This window comes from Onychostoma macrolepis, chromosome 18 (assembly GCF_012432095.1).
Source record: "Onychostoma macrolepis isolate SWU-2019 chromosome 18, ASM1243209v1, whole genome shotgun sequence".
Lineage (NCBI taxonomy): Eukaryota > Metazoa > Chordata > Actinopteri > Cypriniformes > Cyprinidae > Onychostoma > Onychostoma macrolepis.
Genome location: NC_081172.1, coordinates 4,353,729 through 4,380,703, shown reverse-complemented (window position 1 = coordinate 4,380,703; position 26,975 = coordinate 4,353,729). Strand labels below are relative to the sequence as shown.

General features: G+C 35.4%; 3 protein-coding genes across 3 annotated transcripts; all 3 read right to left on the bottom strand.

The window, feature by feature from the left end:
• Window positions 1-1,603: 1,603 nt before the first annotated feature.
• LOC131524632 (CUB and zona pellucida-like domain-containing protein 1) lies at window positions 1,604-7,247 on the bottom strand. Its single transcript, XM_058751874.1, has 9 exons — window positions 6,899-7,247; window positions 6,674-6,815; window positions 6,019-6,162; window positions 5,873-5,928; window positions 5,106-5,284; window positions 4,621-5,021; window positions 4,409-4,505; window positions 3,276-3,459; window positions 1,604-3,187 (listed from the first exon to the last, which is right to left on the bottom strand). Exons 1-9 carry the CDS (start codon window positions 7,035-7,037, stop codon window positions 3,039-3,041), a joined length of 1,491 nt encoding a protein of 496 aa, XP_058607857.1. The 5' UTR covers window positions 7,038-7,247; the 3' UTR covers window positions 1,604-3,038.
• On the bottom strand, window positions 7,236-10,747 carry LOC131524830 (location of vulva defective 1-like; the record flags this gene model as incomplete). Its single annotated transcript, XM_058752184.1, has 5 exons — window positions 10,628-10,747; window positions 8,685-8,878; window positions 8,458-8,598; window positions 8,185-8,323; window positions 7,236-7,847 (listed from the first exon to the last, which is right to left on the bottom strand). Coding segments are annotated over exons 1-5 (1,206 nt in total), but the record flags the coding sequence as incomplete, so codon positions are not given.
• A 3,985-nt stretch (window positions 10,748-14,732) lies between these two features.
• Window positions 14,733-23,881, bottom strand: LOC131524627 (uncharacterized). Its single transcript, XM_058751867.1, has 13 exons — window positions 23,766-23,881; window positions 23,023-23,216; window positions 22,600-22,737; window positions 22,339-22,468; window positions 22,014-22,194; window positions 20,639-20,780; window positions 19,349-19,504; window positions 19,202-19,257; window positions 18,248-18,423; window positions 17,747-18,147; window positions 16,578-16,674; window positions 16,324-16,498; window positions 14,733-15,324 (listed from the first exon to the last, which is right to left on the bottom strand). Exons 1-13 carry the CDS (start codon window positions 23,874-23,876, stop codon window positions 15,170-15,172), a joined length of 2,112 nt encoding a protein of 703 aa, XP_058607850.1. The 5' UTR covers window positions 23,877-23,881; the 3' UTR covers window positions 14,733-15,169.
• Between the last annotated feature and the right edge of the window lie 3,094 nt (window positions 23,882-26,975).

Below are 26,975 nucleotides of genomic sequence, written 5' to 3'. Positions count from 1 at the left end.
AAGTGACATGAGTGCTTTTTTTTTTTTTTTTGCACAAAAAACATAATTTACCACTTTATTTCCAAAAATATTATCCAAACACATGTGTTGTGGTACTCTAGTGAACACTCTAGTGTTGTGATGATGCAAGCCTTCTATGGCATGAACACAACACAAATGCATTTTAATGCTCTCATGAACACTATGCAATATTTTCATAAATAAAGTTGTAAATTATGTTTTATTGTGCAAACAAAGCACTCATGTTGCTTAATAAAACTGAGGTTAAACCACTGAAGTAACATGGAGTACTTTAACGATGTCTTTTGAAATAAACCTTCAATTCGTCCATGGTTCCAACTGGAATAAAATGAAAGAAACCGTTTTGGTGCTCAGTGCAAACTGGCTAAGTATGTATTAAAATGTATACTATATTGCTCACTGAAAGTTATTACAGGACAGATGAAAAAGCTGCTCTAGTACTTTACTTGCTAGCTGACAACTGACATTAGCTTGCTTGGCAAAAGTTAGCTACTTGTTTCTATAGACAAACAAAAAAATTTCTAGTATTACACTCTTAAAAATAAAGGTGCTTCAAAAGGTTCTTCAAGCGATGCCATAGAAGAACCATTTTTGGTTTCACAAAGAACCATTCAGTCAAAGGTTCTTTAAAGAACCATCTCTTCCTTAACTTTTTATAATCTGAAGAATGGTTCTTTATGGAACCATTTAGACAAAAAGGTTCTTCTATGGCATCGTGAAGCACCTTTATTTTTAAGAGTGTACATTAAAATAAATATTATTGCTAATGTCTGAACAGCATGTAACAAAAAAAAAAAAAAAACGAAAGCCTGAAGACTAATTATTATGTGAATGACTCAGGGTGGTTTTGCTTGTAAAGTCCAAGGGAAACTGTCATTAAAGTGTAATTTTATTGAATCTCATCTGTCGACATGATATCAGTGAATCTCACTGGCCGTTGCTCGCTGGCATTACTATAGAGTGTGCGCAAGAGCATGGCCACCAGTGTTGCTAATAACAAGGGTTTCTGTGTTCTACATAGAGCCCTTTAACAGCTAAATATCAACATTTTGTTGACAGTGAAATAGCTTGATTCATTCTCTTGAGTAGGATTAGGTGGTATGACGATACTATTTGCAGGACTGCTTAATTTTTGACATGCTTATAAAGAAACAATAAAGGAGCGATAAAGAAACATGAAAAAATAAATTGTAGAAATGCTTGATGGTATTCAAGTAAACAGAAATGAGAAGAAACATGGATCAATATATTGTATATATTGTGTAGTGTTAGGGTTAAAGAGTATGTTGTTTATAAGTTGTTCAAGGCGGGTAAAGATCTCATATGTGTATCTAAATGTAATGGCACTGTCTCTTGCACTTGATTGCTTGTAAAATTTGATTGTATTTTTGTATTTTCAAATGACAAATTACTTGTATTTTAATTAAATACATTTCTCACACCAGTATTTTTGCATTTTAATTAAATACATTTGATGAGCTTGTATTTGTAATTTGTAACTAAATACTTTTTGATGTAATTGTGCCCATCTCTGTGAACACGTTACAGTGCACTCCATAAACACGATCAAGCCTTGAAAATAGCTGATTGACCACCCCTTTAATATGCACAGTGAGACAGCATATTGTTAGCCAGTAATTGCAGTTCAACTCAGGATTATTATAGTTAAATAAAACTGAAAGTAAAACCATATATAAAAAAGTTAGTTGAAATAAAACAAGCATTAAATGATTTAAAATACAGTATTTTTGAAAGAAAAAAAACAACAATCATGAACTTATTTGATTTATCTAGCTGCCAATCATGTTGGCCAAGGAAACATTTCTGGAATAAAATAACTTGAAAATTTCATGTTTAATTAAATGTGTTACTTGCCATTTCTTTGTAACTATTTGTGAAATTAACTAGCAATTTCTGAGTGAAAATTGATTCTTTTTTTGCCAAGTCTTTTTCTGTGTATTCAGACATATTTAAAAATAAAAAAAAACAGAAAACACAACATTACAAAAACTTTAACAAACATTTAAATGAAAGAAGGAAATATATACTATCTCAGTGATACTAAAATAACACTGGTTCGCATGCATGCATCTGTTTCTTTAATGCTCCAGACAGGGTGACGGATGAGTTTGATCTGCAGTTTGTCCCCTTTACTGTATTTCCGATGATTGTCCGCCATGAGCTTGTTCTCACACTTCACTTAAAAACACATTTGATTGTTTTGTTTTTTTCAGACAAGTAGCCAAATGGCAGGAGAATGACAACAGCACTGTAATCACTTCTCTCTTGTATAAGGATCTTCTGAAACATGAAACTGTTTCATACCCAGTTTTGTCATATGTAGTTTATAAGAATCAAGGCACGTTTTCATGGAGAATAACCAACATAATACATAGAATTAAAACTGATTCACCAACATTTCACAAATTTATGAATATACGGGAAAAAAGAGACTTTTAGTAATGCCACAAATGAACTGAATTTAATTGATTGTAAATTGATGGCAGTTTGAACTGATTCACAGAAATGAATCAAACTTATCAACTCTGGTAGCATTTTTGCTACTGAAGTTTAAAAACATGAATGATGGTGGTTCAAGCTGTTTCAGCTGATATGGTAACACTTTTGGGAGCAATTCTCACTACTAACTAGTTGTTTATTAGCATGCATATCCCTATGCATATTACTAGTACATATAAAGCACATATTAATGCCTTATTCTGCATGCTCATATTTTAGATCCCTTAATTCACCCAATACCTAAACTTAACAACTATAAGCAACAAAGTTTATTGAGGCAAAAGTCATATTTAATAGTGTGACTGCTGATATATTCCCAATCTGTTTCAGCTCACATTACTTACTGTAAATTATTACAAAAGAAAGAAAAACACACTTTAACCAGAGACTCCCATCAGAGCTGTTTGAAAGCACACCAACAATCTTGTTAATTCTCTGTTTTCTCAGGAAAAACAGAGCATTATGTTTTGAAAAATAAAAAAACAGAGCTGACATAACTAAAGGTCGTGCGATGGCACGGGTTTATATCTGATCCTTTGCCCTCTGGCTCTGTAGACGATCACTCCACACACCGTCGCAACTGCTGCCATGAGACACACAGCGACGACAACAAGGTTTAGGTTCAGACCCGGGCTTACGGTGACCTCTGAAATGTGAGCAAAGGTTGAAATGGTTAACACTATTTGTTTAGTGTACAATCATCTGTTAAGCTGCATGAACTTGAGATGTCTTACGTGATGCGCTCCTCTTCAGCCGCAGGGGCCCCTGGGAGATGAAGTGACTGCCGGTCTGGATGGGAGCCTCTCTTTTGTGATGGTGGTGGGCCGGCGGAGCGACTGTGCCGTTGACGCAGCCCTGAGAGCAGCGGGTGTTGGGATTGTTGGCCTGGCATATGATGATTGAGCAGCTGATGAACACCTAGAGAGGAGAGAGAGGAAGACAAAAAGACAAGAAACAGTGACAGAAGGCAGGGTTAAACAGAAATATTATAAAACTTATAGATGCGCTGTATTCTCTTATGGAGTCTCTGTCAGAGTATATAAGAGGAAACCTCGCTTTCAGAAAAACGCTTAAAGGAATAGGTCACCTTCAGTTGCTGGTCCCCATTGACATGCATAGTGTTAATTTTTCATACTATGGAAGTCAGTGGGGACCAGCACCTGCATGACAGCAAAAAGTCACCGCATGTTAAACACAGTGTCATAGACCATTTGCATGAAATGTTTAATATTTTTTAAAAATCATTAAAAAATGAGCTTGGGGGCGTCCAAAGGTTTGTTGTAAAATGTTCCATTCACATATAAAAAATAAAATAAAATGTGTGGTCTATTTAAAAATTCAGTTCTTAGTAATGCATAGCCCCTGCACTTGTATGGAAAATAGTTAATTAATTAATCAATCAACCAGAAATGTTGAGTTAGTCATTTCTTTTTAAGAAATTAACATTGTTATCTGGCAAAGACACTTTATATTGATCAAAGATTTCTATTTCAAAGAAATGCTATTCTTTTGACATACAGGAAGGAATCCTGAAAAAGTTATGTTTCCACAAAAATCTTAAGCAGCAAAACTATTTTCAATATTGATAATAATTAGAAATGTTTCTTGAGCTGCAAATCAGCATATTAGAATGATTAGAATGTGACACTGGAGACTAGAGTAATGATGCTGAAAATTCAGCTTTGCATCACAGGAATAAATTAGATTTTACAATATATTCAAAAAGATAACAGATATTTTAAATTGTAATGATATTTCACAATATTCTTGTTTTTACTGTATTTTTAATTAAGTAAATCAAGCCTTAATAAGCGTGTGTGTGTGTGTGTGTGTGTGTGTGTGTGTGTGTGCTAAAAGCCACTCTAACCTGGTCATGAAAACTAATGAATTTGAAGGCCTCCATTTCAAACTGAACATATGTTTGGTGGCTTGAGAAAAACCGAACCGTTTCATCCACAATGCATCTGAAATAAAAAAGTGCTTGATTAATTTGTGTGATAAACTGATTAGACAAGCTTATCATGTAACAATGGCATGAGTAAAAAGTGTAAATGATCAATAATGTTTATGGAATCTCACCCATTCTTGATGATGGGATAGGAGACTGGATAATTGGGATTATCGTAAGGTGTAGCCACACACGACTCGAGGAAGATCTCAGTGTTTAGGACTGGAGTAACAGGCTCGATCTTCATGAAGATCTTATCGCCCACATCGTACTCAAGTGGGTAAGATTCTGGACCCCTGCTGGTCTGGAAATTTGCAGAAGCATAAAACTCAAACTGATAGTTGAATGTGCCAAAACCTTTTTCCGAGATGATGATTGGTGGTCTGTGAGTATCAAACTCCACAGTAACGTTGGTCCTTTTCTGGTACTTGCACAGGATTTCAATTTCTAGGTAATCTTTCCTGGTTATAATGTCCCTGGGATCATCGAATGTAATGATTTTATTCTTGAAGATGAGTTCATTATTGTTCTCCTGCAAAGAAACAGAAGTTGTGAAATAGTTTAGCTCTGGAATTCACAAGATCTGATTGTAAATGTTGATTATAAAACTGCTCACCTCAATCCGAGTGCCACAGTCGTTTAGAAGTGTGTTGGTGAACAGGTGGGTACTGTTAGTGTAAACCCGACAAGACGGATTTATCAGTCTCAAGTGGTCACCATGGAGGTTTTTGATGGAGGATCTCTCAATTGTCACTGACATTGAGTTTTGAGTGCAGGTTACATTTGCCTCAGGTCCTGAAAATAACATTAATAATCATAGCTATACAAATGTACATATTCCTTCTGAGCAGGACATTTGAACACCTTCAAATGGGAGAAGACAAATGATGAGTTATTAAAACTTGTGGTCTGGTTTCCCAGAAGGTAAATACTGTACATTTTAAATGTGTACATTTGCTAAAGGTTAATTTTGTCAACGTTTAGGTGCACACTAGCATATTGATGATTTTAAAGATAATAGACATGGACTAAAGGCCACAATATGTCAATTTTTATTTCATATAAATAAGTTAATGGCATTTTTCTTTCATAATTTAATTTATTTAATTTCACTCATCAATTACACAAAACCATGATCCGCACTCACGAAACAGCCTTTTCTTTTCGTTTTATACTACACACCAAGGACACAAACGTTTCGGCTCAAAGGCCTTCTTCAGTGTTAAACAATACAAATCCTCCACCCACTTTATAAATAACCAATTTGACGTCATTGTTCATTTACCAATGTTCATTCATTAAAAGCTCATTAATGCCATTATTGCAATTATCATTTGGGTCTGCATTATCATAAAATGGAATTAAATGAACTGCTTTACCCACCTTTAGCATTCACCTTTGCAACAACGCACCTCATCTCAGAGTGGTAAATATCAAATCTTAAAATAGAAAGGTTTTTATCAACAATCATAATGTGACTTTAAAGTGGTAAAAAAAATTAAAAAGAACATTCACTTAGTAAAATATACCCATATTGTCCTTCTGCGATAAAGCAAAATGGAAAATGTTGGCCATAGTTTTCTGCAGTTGGTGTCCAGTTAATCACGTATTCCCCAGTGGTGGTTTCGTACTTTGTGCTGTTCAGAGGTCCACTAATGATGACATCAATGATTCTAGATGACAACAACACAATAACAAAACAAAAGCATTGAGAAACTCTAATAGCGCACAACCATGTTCCAAACGTCTTCACAATTGTACAATGACTAGCCATCATAGAGTTTGTCCTGTGTACCTCTATAACCCTCCGTTTTATTTTTTGGGCAGCTACTAATTTGGACAAGAGTAGGCTACAATAGACTGCTAGTGTGAACGTCTATATTAGGGAATAACCATCAAAGACACCACAACCTCTTTGAACTCCTGCCCTCTGGTAGGCGCTACAGAGCACTGCACGCCAATACAACCAGATGCAGTTTTTATTTTCCCCACAGACAATGGCTGAATTTGGAATAGCATACTATTCTACTGCTCTAACTGTCATAGCTTTATATCTGCTGGAAATAATATAAGTAGTATGCATGGCAAAAATATGTAGTAGTATGCTAATATGCTATTCAAAATTCAATTTAAAAACAGTGTCTAAGTTTTAAATGACTTTAAATGAAAGTTTTTTCTTAATACTTTGAAAAAGATGCAGAAGCTTTCACTCTGATCTCAAGCTCTTGATTTACACGAGCCTGCAGTTGTTCTCCGTGATGTGGCGTTGGATGGAGGAACCGTGGTAGATATTCACCCTCAGTGCAAGATGGTGCTGGACTATCAACTGAAACATATGCACAATATATATTTAATCAAACATAGTAGGATAATTCTGAAGTGTACTTTACACTAAACATCCATACTTACCTTGAAGCGAAAACTGAAGAGGTATTTTGCTCAGTGCCAAAGTTGTTGTTGTTGTTGCTGCAGTGGTCGTTATTGGAATTGTGGTTGTTGTTTGTGTAGTAGTGGCTATTGTAGTTGTAGTAGGTTCAGACGTGGTCATTGTAGGTATAATTGTGGTTGTTGGCGGTGTCGTGGTGGCTGTGTCAGGTGGTGTTGTAGTTGTTGGTATAGTAGTTGTTGTCTCAGGTGTTGTTGTGGTTGTTGGTGTAGTAGTTGTTGTCTCAGGTGTTGTTGTGGTTGTTGGTGTAGTAGTTGTTGTCTCAGGTGTTGTTGTGGTTGTTGGTGTAGTAGTTGTTGTCTCAGGTGTTGTGGTTGTTGGTGTAGTTGTTGTCTCAGGTGTTGTGGTGGTTGTCTCAGGTGTTGTTGTAGTTGTTGGTGTAGTAGTTGTTGTCTCAGGTGTTGTTGTGGTTGTTGGTGTAGTAGTTGTTGTCTCAGGTGGTGTTGTAGTTGTTGGTGTAGTAGTTGTTGTCTCAGGTGTTGTTGTGGTTGTTGGTGTAGTAGTTGTTGTCTCAGGTGTCGTGGTGGTGGTCTCAGGTGGTGTTGTGGTTGTCTCAGGTGTTGTGGTTGTTGGTGTAGTAGTTGTTGTCTCAGGTGTTGTTGTGGTTGTCTCAGGTGTTGTGGTGGTTGTCTCAGGTGGTGTTGTGGTTGTCTCAGGTGTAGTTGTGGTTGTCTCAGGTGTCGTCGTGGACGTCTCAGGTGACAGTGTGGTTGTTATAATCTCTGTTGTAGCAGTGGTTCCATAGTAATTAATAGCACGTCGGTTTCTGATGAAACTGTTTGGAAACTTTTCCTTTGAGGGTTGGTTAGTGTAGGACAGAGTAATCTTGCGAATGGGGAAATCCTCTAGCACCAGCTCAAAAGAATAAACTCCACGGACCGATGTGTGTGAATATGACAGAGAACAGTTATGCTACATTTTGAAGAAAATAAAAAAGTGTGAATGAAAAAAGAAAGATCTAACTGAAATACTTAAGTAAAACATTTGTGTGTAGTTCATCGGGCAAATATGTACACCCAGACATAAGACAACAGGTCAAGCTATCAAGAGTTGAAATATTTGCTCAAAAGTGTTAATATACTTGCAGTGTTTTATCTAAATGTTTTTCAAAGGATTTGATAGTTTACTGCATATATGTATGTCTATACATGCATATAGTTCTTACACTGACCATACTGCCCTCCTCCCATCTGGAATGAATTTTATGTCCCTTGTTTAGTCATTCACATATCTTAATATTTTTTTTCACCTGATTCAATGTAAAACCAGCAGGCTGGTTGCAGATTCCACACTCCTGGTTTTGTCTGAGTCCAAATCTGCATGTGACATGGTCACCATCAGGATCAAAGGCTAAAAGATTGTACCTCCTGGGACAGTTCTGAGGAACTCTGCAACACAAAACAATATGGCAACATTAATGTAGTGAAGAACTGCACGACTTTATTATGTTGAATGCACATCATGAAAAATAGATGAATAGACACCATAAGCGTCCATTAACTCTGTTAAACAGCTGATTTACCTGACAAATGGTAGGGTGGTGGATATGGGCGATCGGTTAGGCTCTGAGGTGTCTGATCTCACACCGAGGTCAATGTAAGTGAGAAGACTCCAGTCTCCAGAATATGAGACTGTGTTATAGATCCAGCAACAACCACTTTTGCTGTTGAAACATGGACATTTCATATTTACGTTTTGTTTAGATCTTTTTTAGTGAATGATTGTGTTGTTGAAAATATATTTACTTACAGGAGCTGGAATGGGCTGTTGGTGGAAACCATCTTTGTTATCACTCCCTCAGACTGACACCAATTGCCACCATTGAGACTCGAATCTACTTTACCAATCACAGTACTGACATCATTTCCACAGTGTCCAGAGCTGCATTGCCAGTAATCATATCCATAACAGGAATGGTAGGTTGTCTTGAAGCGAAGCTCAACCTGAAATGTTTTAATTATAGTTTGACTTAAGTAAGTTTCTAAACTTATGATGTGGCTGTCAAAATTAGCTTCTAAGAAGTGGAAACGACTCTGAATTGTACTATAAAACACTGCACTGCAGCGTTGGAAATAACGAGGGCTTTATTATTACAGCTGTCACGATTAAAGTGGAATGTGAAATGAATGAAAAATGTCGACTGTGGCATTGCAATTTACAGTAGATTTTCTTTAGTTACATCAGCTTTCTTTTTAGGCACGTTTTTTTTTTTCAGTGTTGAGCATTATAACCAATCACACACATCTCTGTTGAGCTTATGAATGCAGTGTCTAATCAGAGGCATTTTTGATTTTTCACTGCGGAGATCACCGGATTTCTTATGCTCACTGATGGAATTCTGAATCTGCATTCACAAATTCTCTCATCTTAAACAACAATGTGCAGAAAAGATGCAAGTAAGAGAACTATTTTGCAGTGTAGACAGCTTCAGTGATTATTACGGGAGTTTTTGCAAAAGTGCATATATCGTCAGGAGCCATGAGTATCAATTTTGTGTTCCTTGATATGCTTTTTTTAATTCTCAAAGATGGGCAGCTACTGACTTGCATTTTATGAATCACCAAGGACCACAATTTCAGTAATAAATCTTCTTTACTGTTCCACTGAAGAAAAAAGTCACCATTTTGGATGGCCTGAGGGTGAGTAAATTAACTGCAAATTTTCATTTTTGAATGAACTATGCCTTTGAGTGTTTGACATAAAAACAATGCCCTCATGAGGGAAAAAATGCCACTGGAAATCAGTTTCAGGGGGCAAATATTTCTCCTTAATGGTGACGTTAATTTCTGACCCTGCTATTCTGTTTAAAAAAAAATCTGAATTGTATACCCATTTTAAATAGTGAGATCTGGTAAATGAAGATGGAACTGACACACTAAGTGCTCTTATTTATTTATTTATTCATTTATTTATTTTTACGTATCTACCCTAAATAATATTTACTTTAGGATGTTATACATGCGATTGCTATGTTTTTATTTATTGACAACATGAAATTTAGCAAGCTGCAGAATTGGACCACTGAAACATTGTCATGGGGGAAATAATACCTTATCCTTTGCACTTGAATAATGTACATGTAATAATCATTTGTGTTTGGTTAATTCATGGTGACAATTGAGGATTAATACAAGTGTAAAAAGAGGTGTTTTGTTTGAACACTTCTTATGTCACCATTATGGTGATTAGTGTTCATCAAAGTTACGTTTCTTCAGTTTTGTTAATTAATCCAAAGAGCTAGTACTTGAGAGAGGTTGACACATGGCTTTAGTAGAAATTAACGTTTATCAACCATATGTGTAGCTAAACTTCAAAATGTATGTTTGTTGAATATAAAAATTTTAAATATGATGTTAAGTCAGCATTCAACAATTAAGGAAAACTGCTGCAAAGCAGTCACAGAATTTGTTGCAACACAAAAATGTGGTACATGTATCTAATTTCTTAAAGTGGTTAATTCAACTTTTAACAAGCTTACAAAGCTTAAAATAGTAACTTGGTTGTTAAATTAATCTAACTTTCAAAAATGAAATGGCATAACTACTGAAGTAAATTCTAAAATGCATTTATTTTAGCCAAATGCATAAATGTAAAATGCAAATAAATCTAAAAATTTGTTTTACATTGTATTATAATTCACCCAACAAGGACTATGGCTGCTATTGATACAGTTAAAATTCAGGAGTTCTCACCTTGTACGATCCATCATGATTCCTTCTTGGGTTGAAGGTCATTGAGCCTCCATAGAAGTGTGAAGCTGTTACTGTTGTGACCAGCAGAAGCTCGGCCAGGAGCAGAGAGGTGAGAGACATGCTGATCAGAAGTGATGTCTTCTGCGTCTGGGAACAGGTTTCTGTTTTATTGTATTTGATGGAGGAAATGACAGTCTACAATCTGGCCTGATTTCCAGAAAAGAAAAACACTGATAAAGAATGATTGGTATTTACATTTTTTGTTTCACTTATTTGAGGTTGGAAACACCGCAGTACTGTGACCACAAGATTTTGGTTCAAACTGAAATATATTTATTTTAATATACCTTATGCAAACATATTCTTGGACTTTCATATCTTAGAATGAATAATCGCACTTTATTTTTTATTATTTGCACAGTCATTTTAATTGCATATACAAAAGGATGCAACCACAAACTCGCAGCTGACTCAAGGTGGCATTGTCTTTGAAATGGTTTTTATTTCTGTTCCTACTGGTAAGGTTTACATATGACACCCTGAAAAGTAAAGAAAATGAACCAGTTGAGCTAGACGAGCAAATGAATTTCCATACAGCCAGTAAGTGATGCTGAACTTCCTTTTAATCTGGAGCTATTGTGCTTTTAAAAATATATGAAAATATATATGTAAAACATGGTTTGGAAGCAGTGGCAGAGTTTGGTTCAGTGTAAGTATCTGAAATCAGATAAAAGCAATATCAATATCCAGGGCAGGCAAACTGTCAGGCTAAGCTGAGCTCCTCTAACACTGACCAATATGAATGCAATGATTACTACGGACTCTCTCATACATTCTTATAGCCATGCATTCTTTCTCTCTGGTTTTATGACAGCTGTCCCTTTTATAGTTAGAACAGCATTAGAACATTACAATCTAACATTGCTCTTTAAAGCATTAAAATCACTAAAGTAAAAGTTAAAATCACTAATTTAAAACTACATTTTAACTGCTATAAGAAACACACATTAACTCATCTGAGTTTAGTAATTACTAATTAGGACTGCATCAGTTTATTTTATTTAATCATTACAATAGTACCTTTACAGTTACTACTGCTATGCTATCATGAAAATATACATATATGTAGGTTTAAAATTCTATAAATGGCACATTTAATGTCCAACAACGAATATTTTAGCAAAATGCATATTTGACTTTATTACTTAGATTATTGCGCTCGGTCTGTGTAGTGCGCATGCGCGCAGCAGCGCTCGTTCACTCACCTAAGCCTCGCCCACTCCCCGCGGTGTTGTTGTGATTCGTCAAATTCGTGTGCAGCGGTGATGAGAGAACGCGCTCGAGAAACAGCCTCGAGAGGAGAAATCAATATAAAATATGGGTCACAGATTATTGGTCACTTTATAAACAATAAAAGTGTAGCGCATCCACTAGTCATTATGTATAAATAAATCGGTTTTTACTCATGCAAATGTGTTAGAAACGATGCATAATGTCAACTTGTAGCCGATGCACACTTTTTTAACCGATGCATCGCATCGTTAACTTTTTTTTTGCCGATGCACCGAGCGAATCGGGGAATGTTCCCATCCCTACTATTTATGAAATATTTGGCTCTGATTAGTCAGTTGCCTCATTCTAGCCTCTTCTGCTCACCAAGCCTGCATTTATTTGATCCAAAACAATTTTTTTAAACATATTGTTTTTACTATTTAAAATAACTGCTTTCTATTTGAAAATATTTTAAGATGTAATTTATTCTATTCACCAAAGAAACCTACACTGTAATCCCCAAGTTTTAATTAAGACTATGACGACTGAAGTACATTTTACAAGAACATACTCAGTCTTTCTACTTCAAAATTTCATGCTTAATTAAATGTGCTACTTGCCAGTTTTTTTGTAACTATTTCTGGTTTAGTATAGCAATTTCCAAGTAAAAAAATTTCTACACCCAATCATTTTCAGTGAAAACAGAAAAAACATGTATAAAAAAAACTATATAGTATCTCAATGATACAAAATAAGACTAGTTTACGTGTAATCAGTGTGCATGCAATCTGTTTATTGCTCATGCCACGCTTAATTAAATGCCTAAGGGTTCATGCCAGGTCACTTCTCACTCATGAGTTTGTTCTGCCGTTTTTTTCTTTTCCTTTTCATTTTAGATGATACTCAATCATGTGCTCACACTTCTCTCAAAAACACTTTTGATATCCTGAATTGTTTTCAGACAATGACAGGTGAATGATAACAAATCACACCTCTCTTCTAGCCACATCAAATGAACCACTGAGACATGAAACTGTGTGATGTTTATATATATATATATATATATATAAACAGTTTTGTGTGTGTGTACTTGGTATTTTGTACATAATGGGGATCAAATGTCCCCACAAAGATAGTAATACCAGACATTTTTGACCTTATGGGGTCATTTTTTGGTCTCCGTGAGGAAAATAGCTTATAAATTATACTAAATTAGTTTTTTTTTTTTTTTAAATCTAAAAATGCAGAACGTTTTGTGTGAGGAGTAGTGTTAGGGTAAGTAAATTGAAAATACAGTTTGAACAGTGTAAAAACCAATACTGCCATGGAAAGTCCCCATAAAACGTGGAAACCATGTGTTTCATACACGTGCTCATCTAAAATGTAAATCTTCAAGTTGTAAATGATGACTGATGGGTATGTAGTGTAATTGGTTGCTAATTAAAGCCCTTTCTTGACTGTGTACATTTTCAGTATTTCATAAGTGCACTGGTTTAATTACATATAATCATCTCAAAACATCTGACTAAAGATAAATGATGTTGCCCTTTAGATAAATAGTTTTTATCAAATGCATTTATTTGTAAATATAAAGTATTTTAGAATTGTTATATTTAATAATATTTCGCAGCTAGAATCTATTTAATTCACTTTTCTTATGTTTCCCTTCTACTTTCACTAGCAGATCATTATAATACCTGTGTAATTTTGCATATTGCAGTAAATAATTTTATGACTTTATCTGACATTTAAAATTGTGCTCTCTAATCTGCTGAGATAAAGTGGATCTGTAGGAAAAAAAGTGAAACTCAATGCATTTTAAGGACATGTAAATTTTCTGAAATCTTACTTATAAGAATATGCATGCACTTCCTGCTCTGCAGCTTTCCCCATTTTTACCATCAGGAAGTTTTGCTTTCCCATAAGTCACCTGATGTAGGTGACATGAATGCAAGACCATTTTTGAGATTACTTATTATAATTAGAGCATTTCAGCACTAAGCTTATAAGCAGGTTTGCTGCTAAGAATAATTAATGCTGGCCCAACTTTTGATTTTTCTTTTATAACCTTCTACATAACACAACCAAAAAAAACAAAAACAATTGGAAATGTTTCAGTATTTTTCAGATAGTGAGTGATGATCATTGATCATTATCATGTAGATTAACTTGATTGATTTTGGATGCATTTTATACATAATCGTTATTCAAAATAAATGTATTTTATTAAAATGTGGTTTATTGGTTTAAAATAAAAAATTGGTTTATTTTATTTGAGTATAATTTAAATACTATTATTGTTTTTATTAATATTTTGGAATAGTTTTTTAAATATATATTTTCTGTTTTCATTTTCATTTTAGTTAATGTTTTAGTAATTTCATTTTTCTTGTCTATATGTCTATAGTTGTGCCTAAATACAGTATGTATATAGTTTTAATATTTTATATTATGCTATTATATATATATATATAATTTCAGTTAAAGTTGTTTCCATAAAAGCATCAGGCAGTGTGAGAATATAACAGGGCTGAATTTATGAAGATGATGTACTTTCAGGCTATCAAGTCCCATGGAATATAATCTTTTAATGTTATGCAAGAATATTAAAAGCATCTGGCATGTGATTTATATCAAGAGGGGAAAGCGTGTGGCTAAAAAAACACTTTAACCTCATGAATCTTTGTCTGAATTGGAATCTTTTAGTTTTATATGTGAGCTGCTTCTCTACTGAAACCAATACTTTATAGTAATAACAATACTATTTCTTATAATGACTAAAGTGAAGCAGTACATACAATAACGCTTGAATAAACACTTTCTACACACAAAATTGACCAAGGAGGGTATTTTTTATTTTTTTGCAAATGACCTCACACCAATAAAATAAATACTTAAATGTACATTTTATTTTAAAACTAACATTCATTAATAAATGCTTGTTCTTCCATCAGCTCTGGAACGCCATCTCATTCTCAGTAGGACTAAGCGAAGGTTCATGTTTTCTATAATTATACACCCCGATAAGTGTGTTATGTTCAATGAGGAATGCTGTGTGAAAGTGAAGAAGGAAATAAGTAGAAAAAAGATAATGAAAGAATTAGGATAATACCAGCCACACCAAAGGTCATTGTTGTGTGTTTATACCATTTACTTCAAAAACTGTTCATTTACTGCTCATGTACGAGAAACTGGAAAGACTTTAACTACAATTCATAGTCTGAAAGGATAGTTCTTTGTGCGTCTACTCAAACCGGTCACTAAAGGATCTCAGAAAGTGGACAGTAGATGCATGCGGTCAATAGGTCTTGTTCTTCTGGCATTATATACCAGTATTCCCACCAACACTGCAATGGAGACAACAAAGAGTCCTGCAAAGACCCCGGTGCTTGTGCTCAAGTGTAGAAATCCATCGTCATTTGAGGCTACAAAATGAAAGAGCAACAGACATCAAAGATTATGACATAGAAATCATGGTAACACTTCACGATAAGGTTCCATTCATGAACATTAGTTAAAGGAATAGTTCACCCAAAAATTAAATTTAGCTAAACATTTATTCATCCTCAGGCCATCCACAATGTTAGAGCAACAGATTTGCAGAAATGTAGCATTATATCACTTGCTCACCAATGGATCCTCTGCAGTGAATGGGTGCCGTCAAAATGAGTCCAAACAGCTGATAAAAACATCACAATACTCCACACCACTCAAGTCCATCAATTAACATTTTGTCAAGTGAAAAGCTGTGTGTTTGTAAGAAACAAATCCATCATTATGATGTTTTTAACTTATGCATTATAAAATATGTACAGATCTAGCACTGTTTAGAAGCAAAACAACTCTAAACAAATATGGTGGTGGGTTTTGATGTGAGAGGGCGACAGGGGTCTTTATTATGGATTATGAACTTGCATTTTGGCCAGAAGCAAAGGTTTGAAGTTAAAAACATGGTGGATGGCGGATTTGTTTCTTACAAACACAAAGCTTTTTGCTTCTCAAGATGTTAACTGATGGACTGGAGTGGTGTGGATTATTGTGATGATTTTATCAGCTGTTGGGACTCTCATTCTGATGGCACCCATTCACTGTACATCCAAGTGACGGAATGCTAAATTTCTCCAAATCTGTTCTGATGAAGAAACAAACTCACATCTTGGATGGCCTGAGCGTGATTTAATTTTCAGCAAATGTTTAGGTGAGCTATTCCTTTAACAAACATTAACAGAGATGAAAAAATACCACAAGAAATATATTACTTATTGTTAGTTAATATTAGTTAATGCATGAACTAATGTAAATAATGGAATCAAAGTGTTACTGAAATCATATTACAGTCACTGTTTAAAAGAATAATTCTGCCAAAAATGAGAATTAACCGATCGTGCTGTCAATGAACTATTCTTTAAACCATATTCATATACCAGCATTATGAGTCTGTCTCGCCACTCGCAAGGGACCCTGGGTGATGTAGTGCCTGGCAGTTTCTTGGCTCACATCTCGCCTACGTCTGCGTGCGGCTTGGTCTAGGCAGCCTTGGGCACATCTGGAGTTTAAGCTGTCTTTTGCACACAGGATCACGGAGCAGCTGATGTACACCTGTCAACATGATTTTAGAGTATTATAGTGAAATGATCCTGCTAAACACAAACACAATTGTTACGCAAACGTGTTGTACCTCATCGAAGCCTCCTGTGAACTTAAAGGCTTGGATCTGAAAGTCATACTTTGTGGAGGCACTTGGGTAAACCATGACTGTATCATCCATAACACACCTGAAATAACACAATCGAGGAACTCAATGACATTATTGCCTATATCAGGAAATTTGGAATTGTGCATTACTGTTTTCCAAGTAAAAAGAAAATTCAACACAATATACTCATTGAACTGTGAGTAGTCCATGCACACTACTGAAAAGTCTTTGCTCACCAAGGCTGCAATTATTTGCTCAAAAATACAGTAAAAGCAGTAATATTGTGAAATATTTTTACAATTTAAAATAAGTATTTTCTATTTGAAAATGTTTTAAAATCTAATTTATTTCGGTGATGCAAAGCTGAATTTTCAGCATCATTACTCCAGTCTTTAGTGTCACACGATCCTTCAGAAATCATTCTAATATGCTGATTTGCTGCTCAAAAAAACATTTATCAATGTTGAAAACGGTTGTGCTGCTTCATCTTTTTGTAGAAAAATCATATTTTTTCAGGATTTTTTTGATGAATAGAAACTTAAAAAACAGCATTTATTTGTTCTGAATGTCTCTAGTGAAACCTCTGAGCAATTTAATGCGTCCTTGCTGAATAAAAGTATTAATGACGCTATTTTGAGATCTCTCAGCAGATTAAATGCTATGAGTAACTTGACCTTATAATTAAATGACAAATTGTTTTCTTTCACTAACACGGTATAAACAAGTGTGTTTAGCACTGAAAAAGGCTTCAGGTGCACAAATACAAACAACAATCTTTAGCTTCACAATTGTTTTTCACGTTACTAAACCACACCTGCAGCCACAGTAATGATAAATGGTTCGAGAAAAGCCATTGTGAGGTTCAACAAAGCCCTGAAGGCTTAACGTGTATTTAAAGAAGACCACCTACTTAGTAAAAGGGATCGAACCTGAAACCTTTTTGTCAGTAGCCTGTTCCTGCAGTGTTTTAAGCATTACCAGTGATAAGCTTGGAATACAATAAATAGACTTCTGGGACTAATTATAGGCCTACTTACTCTATCATTAGTGCATGCTATTGCTCATACGTATGGCTGGAGGACCATAAAATGGGCAACATCCTATTCTCTTCTTCTAAAAATGTCCAAATCTGGTTCACGATAAAGTCTTACCCATCTTTGATGATGTCATAAAAGACAGCACTGAATGGATTGTCTTCAGGAGTGGCTCTGCAGGACTCAACGAAGAGCGTGACCTCTGGTAGAGCAGTATGAGCTTCAATGCCCATGTAGATCTGGTCCATCAGCTCAACCTGCACTGGATACAGGCTGGGATCTACCTGACTGTTGAAACTGCTGTCGCTGAAAACTTCAAACGAGTAACCAAACGTGCCGAAGCTGGATTCAGTGAAGATGTAGTCAGATTTATGGTTGACGTAGCGGTTGGAGACACTGGCCATTTTGGGATACTGGCAGGAGAAGCCGAATTTAACTTGATTGCGTCTGGTGATAACAGCATTCGGGTTCTCGAAGGAGTTGATTTCGTTTTTGAAGACGATGAAATCTCCAGTGTCCTGATTTCGTGTTGAAAACAAAGAAAAAAGAGAGAAAAATAAAGAGAATGTAAGGGGCTTCAATGCAACACTCAAATATTTTACATATTAGTTGGCTTACATCCATGGTAGTGCCACAAGTGTTGAGGGACATCGAGCCCAGGATGTGGGTTTCATTGGAGGTAAGGGAGCAGGTGGGGTCTCGCAGTTGGAGCCAGTTCTGGTCAATGCCATCCATGGAGGCTTTACTGACAACAATGCTGATGCTGTTATCCTCACAGATGACTTTTGCTTCACCTTGAAAGATATGATTCATTCATTTAGTCACTGGTGTTTTTTATTTTATTTTTATGTAACCTGCATTTAAATCATAAAAAACATCAAGGAATTACATTTTACACAATTATGTGAATGCAAATGCTTCTACGCAAGATTTGCACAATGACTGATTCACTGCATTCTAGTGGACATTAGCATTTAATTTCAGTCGTTTATCTAACTACCTGAATAATATCACACCAGGTTTAATAAATTTAACGCAAACTCGCTTGAGTACTGAGGTTTGTTGGGATTTGATTTATCCGCAGTAATTCACCAAACAGATTTGTTCTGAAACGTTCAGTGGCTCTTTCTGTAAGTTACATCGTTCTATCAGTAGGTGGCGATAAGTGAAACTATTTGTGTTTATTGAGCGAGTTATAGAATCATTTATTCAACCGATTCATTAAAAACAGTTTAGAGTCGTTAAGATGTTGAAGACCAGTAAATATGCGTGTCAAAAAATACACTAAAGCACTCTAGAAAGAACGTTAAAGCACTGTTTTCTCCACAAATGAGGCTATAACAGAACAGGCTATTTAAATTATAGCTTTAACGTTCTCACAACATGTGAACCTTCAAACATTCGACAGTCACGTGCTTCAAAAGGAAGAAACTTGAGTGAATGAAACGAATCATTGCGAACACGCAAATGATTCATTCACTTCGAAAAAAATTTATTCGCGAACAACTTTTCTAGGCCTTCGCATCTGTATCCAGATATTTTCATAAAAGAAGTCCTTGCTATTGTACGTACCTGAAAGAATCCTTGCTTTTGCCACAGCCACAATGATGCACCTCATTTCTGACTGACTGATAAATAAAAGACAGACAAGAACTCATAAGAAACTATGCAGAGAACATAAATAATCAGTGATCAATTAAAATACAGACCCCATTTTACCTGTGAAGCGCGTCTGCTGCGAAACACACAGGTACACGGCGATACAGATCCGTGTCCTGTGGAGTCCAGGTCAGTGTTGCCACCAAAACCCCATTACTCTCACTTGTCAGGGTCTTGGACATATTAGAGGGGCCACTGACCTGGAAGTCATAGATGCTACACAGACAGGAGGAAAAGAAAGATCAGATAACATTACTGTAACTCAAGCGGAAGCAGTGTTAGGCTAGTTACTCAAAGAATGTAATATATTACTCATTACTAGTTACTTCTTTCAAAAGTAATATTGTTACTTTACTTATTACTTTCTGGCAACAGTAATTAGTTACACTACTAGTTACATTACTTTTTCTTCACGCCCCACAGAAGTTGTAACTGTGTATCTTCCACATAAAATTCTTCTAGAATGTTACTAATAACATATTTCTGCCTCATCGTTTGACCAAAATCCACATTGGATCGCAGTCAGAAGTTATTACAAACACTCAATAGTGATTGATAGTGGCATTCAAGTAGAAGTGTTGTTAACATGTTGAATTAATCAAATCACATGCGTTTGTAAGAAACTGTTTCATTTTCCAGAAATATTTTTAATTCTATTAATATAATGTACCACATGCTGATCAGAGGGATGTAATGCCAGAGTAAAGTGAAGCCACAACTTACACAACAGATCTTTTTTCCTGACAAAATCAATATAATGCAATATGCTGAATGTAAGCTATTCCATATTCCAAGCTTGCCTGCTGCACTGGGGACATCACTTGCGTGTGCGAGTCATGAAAATTATGAAAATAAATCTAGGAATTATTTGATTGTTGTATTTTAAATCAGCGGGGTTGAGGCATCAAAAGTAACTAAGTAACTAAGCTGTTTTATGGAAAGTAACTGTAATATTATTACTGAAATCTTATTAGTAATTAGTTACACTAGTTACTACAAAAAGTAATATTATTTCAGTAACTAAATTACTAGTAACTAGTTACTGCCCAGCACTGAGCGGCAGACACATGAAAAACCTTCAGCAAACACTGACGTTTGAGCATATCAAGTTATTCTTTCCAACTCGATCTACTGATATAAAAGGAATTCAGTTCAGTTCATCTGCTCATCAAAATCAGGTCACTTAGAACCTAAAAAACTGATTAAAAATCTATTATGACTGCCATCAATAAGCAAAATTCAATCAAATCTGGAAGTTGCAGATTACGAAACGTTGGTTTAACAAATAGCTATAAAAGAGAAATACTGTTATTCTAGTTTTGTGTGAGAAACACAAAATATTATTCAGACCTGCTGTCCGAGGTCTGTGCTCGGAGGGTGATCTCGTGTGCCTCTCCCACAGCGGCATGATGCACATCTCCATGCAAAGGCGTTGGTGTCAAGAAACTTGGTTTGTTCACGCCTGGTACACAACCCTGAGACGGTGGAAGAACTGCAAGATGGTGTAGATCGTGTTTAAATACACAGAAATGCACAAACACAGAATTAAAGACACAATTCACAACAGACCTAAAATAAAAGCATCTCATACACTCATAAAACTAAATGCTATTTTATTGGCATCTGTGACTCCACGAAGAACCTTTAACATCCACGAAAGCTTTTCAGTGCACAAAAGGGTTTTTATAGTAGAAAAAAGCTGGGACAAAATGGTTCTATTAAGAACTGTTCATTGAAAGGTTCTTTGGGGAACCCAAACATGCATCTTCTGTATAAGCCCCTTCTGGAATGTTTATTTGTTTTAAGAGTGTAATCTGTGGCAATACTTTGAATATACTACACCAAACATTTATTGTAAGTGCAGCATAAGCTCACTTCTACTTTCAATTACATGTTCTAATATAATTCACCACAGAACCTGTTCATCCACAATTTTTCTTTTGACATGTCTTGCATTGTTTTGGCTTTTACGGACATGCATTCTCTCAAATGACAAAAACTGATTGTTCAGGTCGATTAAACACAAATGAATGTCTATTTTTGTTATGGAGGTGATCGATGTCTTGAATATCAGTGGAATTATACTGTAGATCTGTCTAGTTTACACTCTTTCCCATGCACTTTTAACTTCCATTTTTCTTTCTTTGGATTAAAAAAACCAAACCTTTTATAAACTGATTATATATTTGACACCTTCAATAAAAATATATATATATATATATATATATATATATTCCAGCTTGAACTTGAGCAATATATTTCCATGACTTTTCCAGTTGTTTACTGCATTAGGATTTTTATAAAACAGTTTAAAGGGATTGCTCTGAATATTTCTTACACTGTAAAATGATTTTTTATTTTTTTCAAAGTCGGAAATAAAACTAACTAGTATTTTACAAGAAAATTCTATTTCAGTTTTTCAAAATTTCACATCTAAAACAATGTGTAACTTGCCATTTCTTTGTAATTGTTTGTAAAATATACTAGCAATTTCTGAATGAAAGTTGTTAGTGTACTTTTTCAAATTAATATTTTCAATTCATTTGTGAGACTTTGTATGGTAAAAATAATTGTTAAAAGATAGTGCTCTTAATGTTTTTATACTTTTGAATCCATTTTTTTTTTCTAATCTCTTCTGAAACGCTATACAAGCTCCCTATGTTATTTTATTGCACGAGGGAGAATCTTTGTTTGACCCATAACAGATAATGTGATCATCACTCACTTTCCACGGCAAACTGCAGAGGCACTTGACTGAGAGCGGTTGGGTTGCTGCTGTCACTGACTGAGGAGACCCCGCTATTGTCAGTCACAGTTATGTTTGAAACAGGATAATCCTCCAGCATGAGCTCAAACACATGCACACCCACGTCCAGAGAATTTTCTCTGTGCAAAGTGCACGATTCCTACAAAAAAGAATAAACCATGCACATTTTAATGTACCAAAATATATATTAAAAGGTCAAAATGTGAGGGTCAGGGATCATAATTTTCAAGCATTTGCATTTTTTTTTTTTCAAGTTGAAAAGTTTGGCATTAGAAAACATTACCTCTTGAAGATGAATGTTTTGATGTTGATGGCAAACTGTGCAGTTGGCATCATTAAACCTGCATCTCACAACATCGTCATCTGGATCATGTGCCAGCAAATGAATGCTCTGGAAGCAGTTCTGAGGAATCCTGAGTATTATCAAAAAGACGATGGAGCAAGATTATTTATTTATGGAAGTGGATGTGTCTGTTAATGAAAATGGAAATGTAAAATATATGTATTAACACATTTTCATGTTGTCATTTTAAAAAGCGCACACCTTATGTTTGGAATTGCTGCTGAAACAGGGGATCTGTTTGGAGACTGAGTGTCAGATCGTCGTCCAGTGTCAACATGAGTGCGAAGCGTCCATCCACCGACACCATGATCATTATCCTCCCAGCAGCAACCAGAAGAACTGATAGAGATATTTAATAAAATGCATGTGCATTTCGTTAATACCGGTACATCATTTATTTTTATGTGTTTAAATACATGAGAATATATAATTCACTTTATGCATTAACTACAGAACTTAATATGACTTAATCCTGTAACATATACACATTTTAGTATGTGCATTTTGGGACTGTATTTATTTATTTGTACCTATTCTGTGTATTTTGTGATTACAATGTAAGACTATCAATAACCTAAGGCAGAGCATAATACTTATTTTGTATAAAAACAGCATCAGAATTACCTCAGAATGAATGGACCATTACTAGTGACATTGGTGGCCATGTGAACCTCTGATTGGCACCACAGATTTTCAGCTGCGCTGTCTGTCACCACAGGTTCGGTGTTAGTGAGGATGCCACACGATCCACTCTCACAGATCCAGTCAACCTGAGAACCACAGGGACCCCTACTGGACTCTCTGTAGTAAAAGTGCATCTGCCAAAAACACATAGAGGAGACCGGGGCTAGTTTTCACATGATTTACATAAATTACATTACATGTTTTATATGATTTTTTTTTTTTTTTATCAGGAAAGGTTTATTTTTGTTACATCAAATAAAAAATCAAAAAAAAAAACTTAAATGAAAATAAGAAATGTTAACTTGGCATCTAATGAAAATAAGTTTAAGTTAAAGAATATAGAATATAGAAAAATCGTAAAGCTATATAGAAATGTATAAAAATAATTAAATGATGAAAGCACATAATAAAATTACTATTACATTTAAAAATGTTAAAAATATAAGAAAAATCAACACAAATATAAAATATGAATAAACACTATAATATTATAAATACATAATATAGTAATTAATAATAATAATAATATTGCTTTGCACCACAGCAAGCTGAGAAACTTCAGGAAATTAACTATTCATGATCTAAGTTTAGATTGTTTAATTTTACATACTTTGTATGACTAACACACAGAAATAGTACAAGTAAGACAACTAAAAATAATAAATACAATACAAAATTTCAACCTCCACTGATCCATCTGGAAATCTGTTTCCAGGCGTGAACGTCATGGAACCCCCATAGAAACCTACGGCTGGTCCCAGAGCGAGAGCCAAGCTGATCAGCAGCAGCAGCATCGCGCCGTGTGCCATTGTGTCTGACGGAATCGCACAGTGAGCAATGCCATATACTGAGAGATGGGTGGATACTTTCTGTTTCTAGGTTATTGTTTGAGTTGTTCCACCAGCTGAAGACAAGCATGTGATGAATGACAGGAATCAGCTTCCTTGAAAAGCAACATACACAATCATTATTTTTTATCTGTTTACTGAATTAGTATTGACTTCCTATTATGGGAACAATTTGATCTATGTCTAACATGTTTGACTTTGAAAAATTTATATAGGCCTATATATATCATCTGTATTTTTTAAAATTAATTAATGCATATTGAATTTTTTTTTCTTACTGTTCAACAAGATTAAAATACAGTTTAGAGAAACTATTTTATTGCAGTCTGAATTCCAATCAAGAGGAAATTCACATTCCTCAGACATGATACCAAATATTTAAGAGGTTTTTCAGATGATATTTCAGATTCAGAAAATCACTACCATCTGATAAAACGGAAAATTAGGCCGTTGTTTACTCAACTTTACGTCATTCTCAACTGTTACACGTTCTTTTTTGCATGGAATACAAAAGATGACAGTCTTAATCGCCTTGCATTTCATATGTGAATATTTCCATAAAAATAAACAGACACTGAAGTAGTCAGACGCTAACATTCCCCAAGATCTCTTTTTGTGATCAAAGGAAGAAAGAAGAAGTCATACAGGTTACTAAAAACACTTTTAGATCAGCCTTTCCTTTAGGGCAGGTTGAGACCCATGAGCAACATGAGGTTAATATTACTGAAGGGGAATGTTGACTTCACCTCATGAGTCAGCGCTGATTTATTATCCTAATGTACAATATTGTTACAATAATGATTGTGTTAAATTGCCTTTGAATTAAAAAAAGAGCCAATTGCCTTTTAATAGACTTGTTTACTCATAGAAACAGTAGCTTTGGACACCTTTTATCACTGAAAGAGTGAAAGGAAAAGAGTATGAGAGAATTTAACAACTAGCTAGTAATTTTTGTTTTCAAACTGATTAATAAGAAACAGTTGAAGTGAACAAAAGGGTTTTGTGTAATGCAGAACATCCCCAGCAAATTTGCCTCCTGCTGTCAAAGCACTGTTTTATTCATTGTGAATAACACTCCTGGAGACAGTTTCAACGTCTTCTGTGACTGTACATGACTAAAGGTTTAGAATAGAAAGATTCTATGAATTTACATGAGCAAAAACCTGTTGTAAAGAGCTGTAAAAAACATGATCATTACCATCCACTTGATATAATAATAATAATAATAATAATAATTTTAGATACAGTATATGTGTGTGTGTGTGTGTGTGTGTGCACGTGTGAATTCAATAAGAAATGACTGAATATTATTTCACCTTTGTATATGATTATATACAGTGCCTTGCAAAAGTATTCATACCCCTTCAAATTTTTGTTTTGTTTTATGTTGCAGCCTTATGTTAAACTGCCCCCACACACACACACATTAATCTACACTCCACCATAATGAAGAATCACAAAACACTGAAATAAGTACATTGCATAAGTATTCATACCCTTAAGTCAGTGCTTAGTTGAAGCACTTTTACAGTCTCAAGTCTTTTTGGGTATAATGCAACAAGTTTTGCACATTAGCATTTGGCAATTATCTGCCATTCTTCTCATCACCTCTTCACCTCTCAAGCTCCGTCAGCTTGGATGGGGGTAGATGCACATTTTCAGGTTTCTCCAGAATTATTGTCCCGTTGGGTCATTGTCCTGTTGGAAGGTGAACCTTCTGCCTTCTGCCCAGTCTGAGGTTCTGAATGCTCTGGACTAGGTTTTCATTCAGGCTATCTCTATATATTTTGCTGTGTTGAGCTTTTCTTCTGCTCTGACGAGTCCCTCGGTCCCTGCCGCTGAAAAACATCCCCACAGCATGAGGCTGCTACCAGCACACTTTATTTTTGGGATGGTACTCTGCAGGTGATGAGCAGAGCTGGTTTCCTTCAAACACGATGCTTGGAATTGAGGTTCATCAGACCAGATAAACTTGTTTCTCAGAGTCTGAGGGTCCTTTAGGTGCTTTGTTGCAAATTCCAAGTTGGTTTTTATGCGTCTTCACTGAGGAGAGGATTGAGTCTTGCCACACCACCATAAAGACTGGATTAGTGGAGTGTTGCAGTAATGTTTGTCCTTTTGTAAGTTTCTCCCATCTGCATATATGATCATGGAGCTCAACTAGAGTGACCATCAGGTTCTTGGTCACAAATCAGATTCTGTGGAATCTGTCAGCTGTAATCTGCAGACTGGCTTCGACTTTCCTCAACTAGCGTCAACTTGTTCAGACTGTAAAATTGGGAGGAAATTGGAGCAAAAATCGCGTAGTGTATTCCAGGCTTAAAGTCGAAGCCAGTCTGCAGATTACAGCTGAAAGATTCCACAGAAAATCGCGTAGTGTATGATGGTCACAGACTCCGATTTTTTAGCTTCAGACTTTGACTCCATCCAGTCGGAGGATATCAAACATCTTTGATATTTTCAGCCGATTTTAGAACACATATGTTTTAATTTGTCATGCGTCTCCTAGCAACAAGGCACACATTTCTGCTTGAGTTTGTTGTGATCTGAACAACTTTAAAGTCTGGTAGTGTATGATCTTCAGTCGCGTAGTGTATGATGCCCAGTTTTCCTTTGTCACTATTTACAAAGTCGGTAAAGCCTGGAATACACTACACAACTTTTAAAGGAACACTCCACTTTTTTTGGAAATAGGCTCATTCTCCAACTCCCCCAGAGTTAATAAATTGAGTTTTACCGTTTTTGAATCCATTCAGCTGATCTCTGGATCTGGCAATAGCACTTTTAGCATAGCTTAGCATAGATCATTGAATCCGATTAGACCGCTAGCATCGCGTTCAAAAATGACCAAAGAGTTTCGATAGTTGTCCTATTTAAAACTTGACTCTTCTGTAAATCGGCTGAAAATATCAAAGATGTTTGATATCCTCCGACTGGATAGAATCAAAGTCTGAAGCTAAAAAATCGGAGTCTGTGACCATCATACACTATGCGATTTTCTGTGGAATCTGTCAGCTGTAATCTGCAGACTGGCTTCGACTTTCC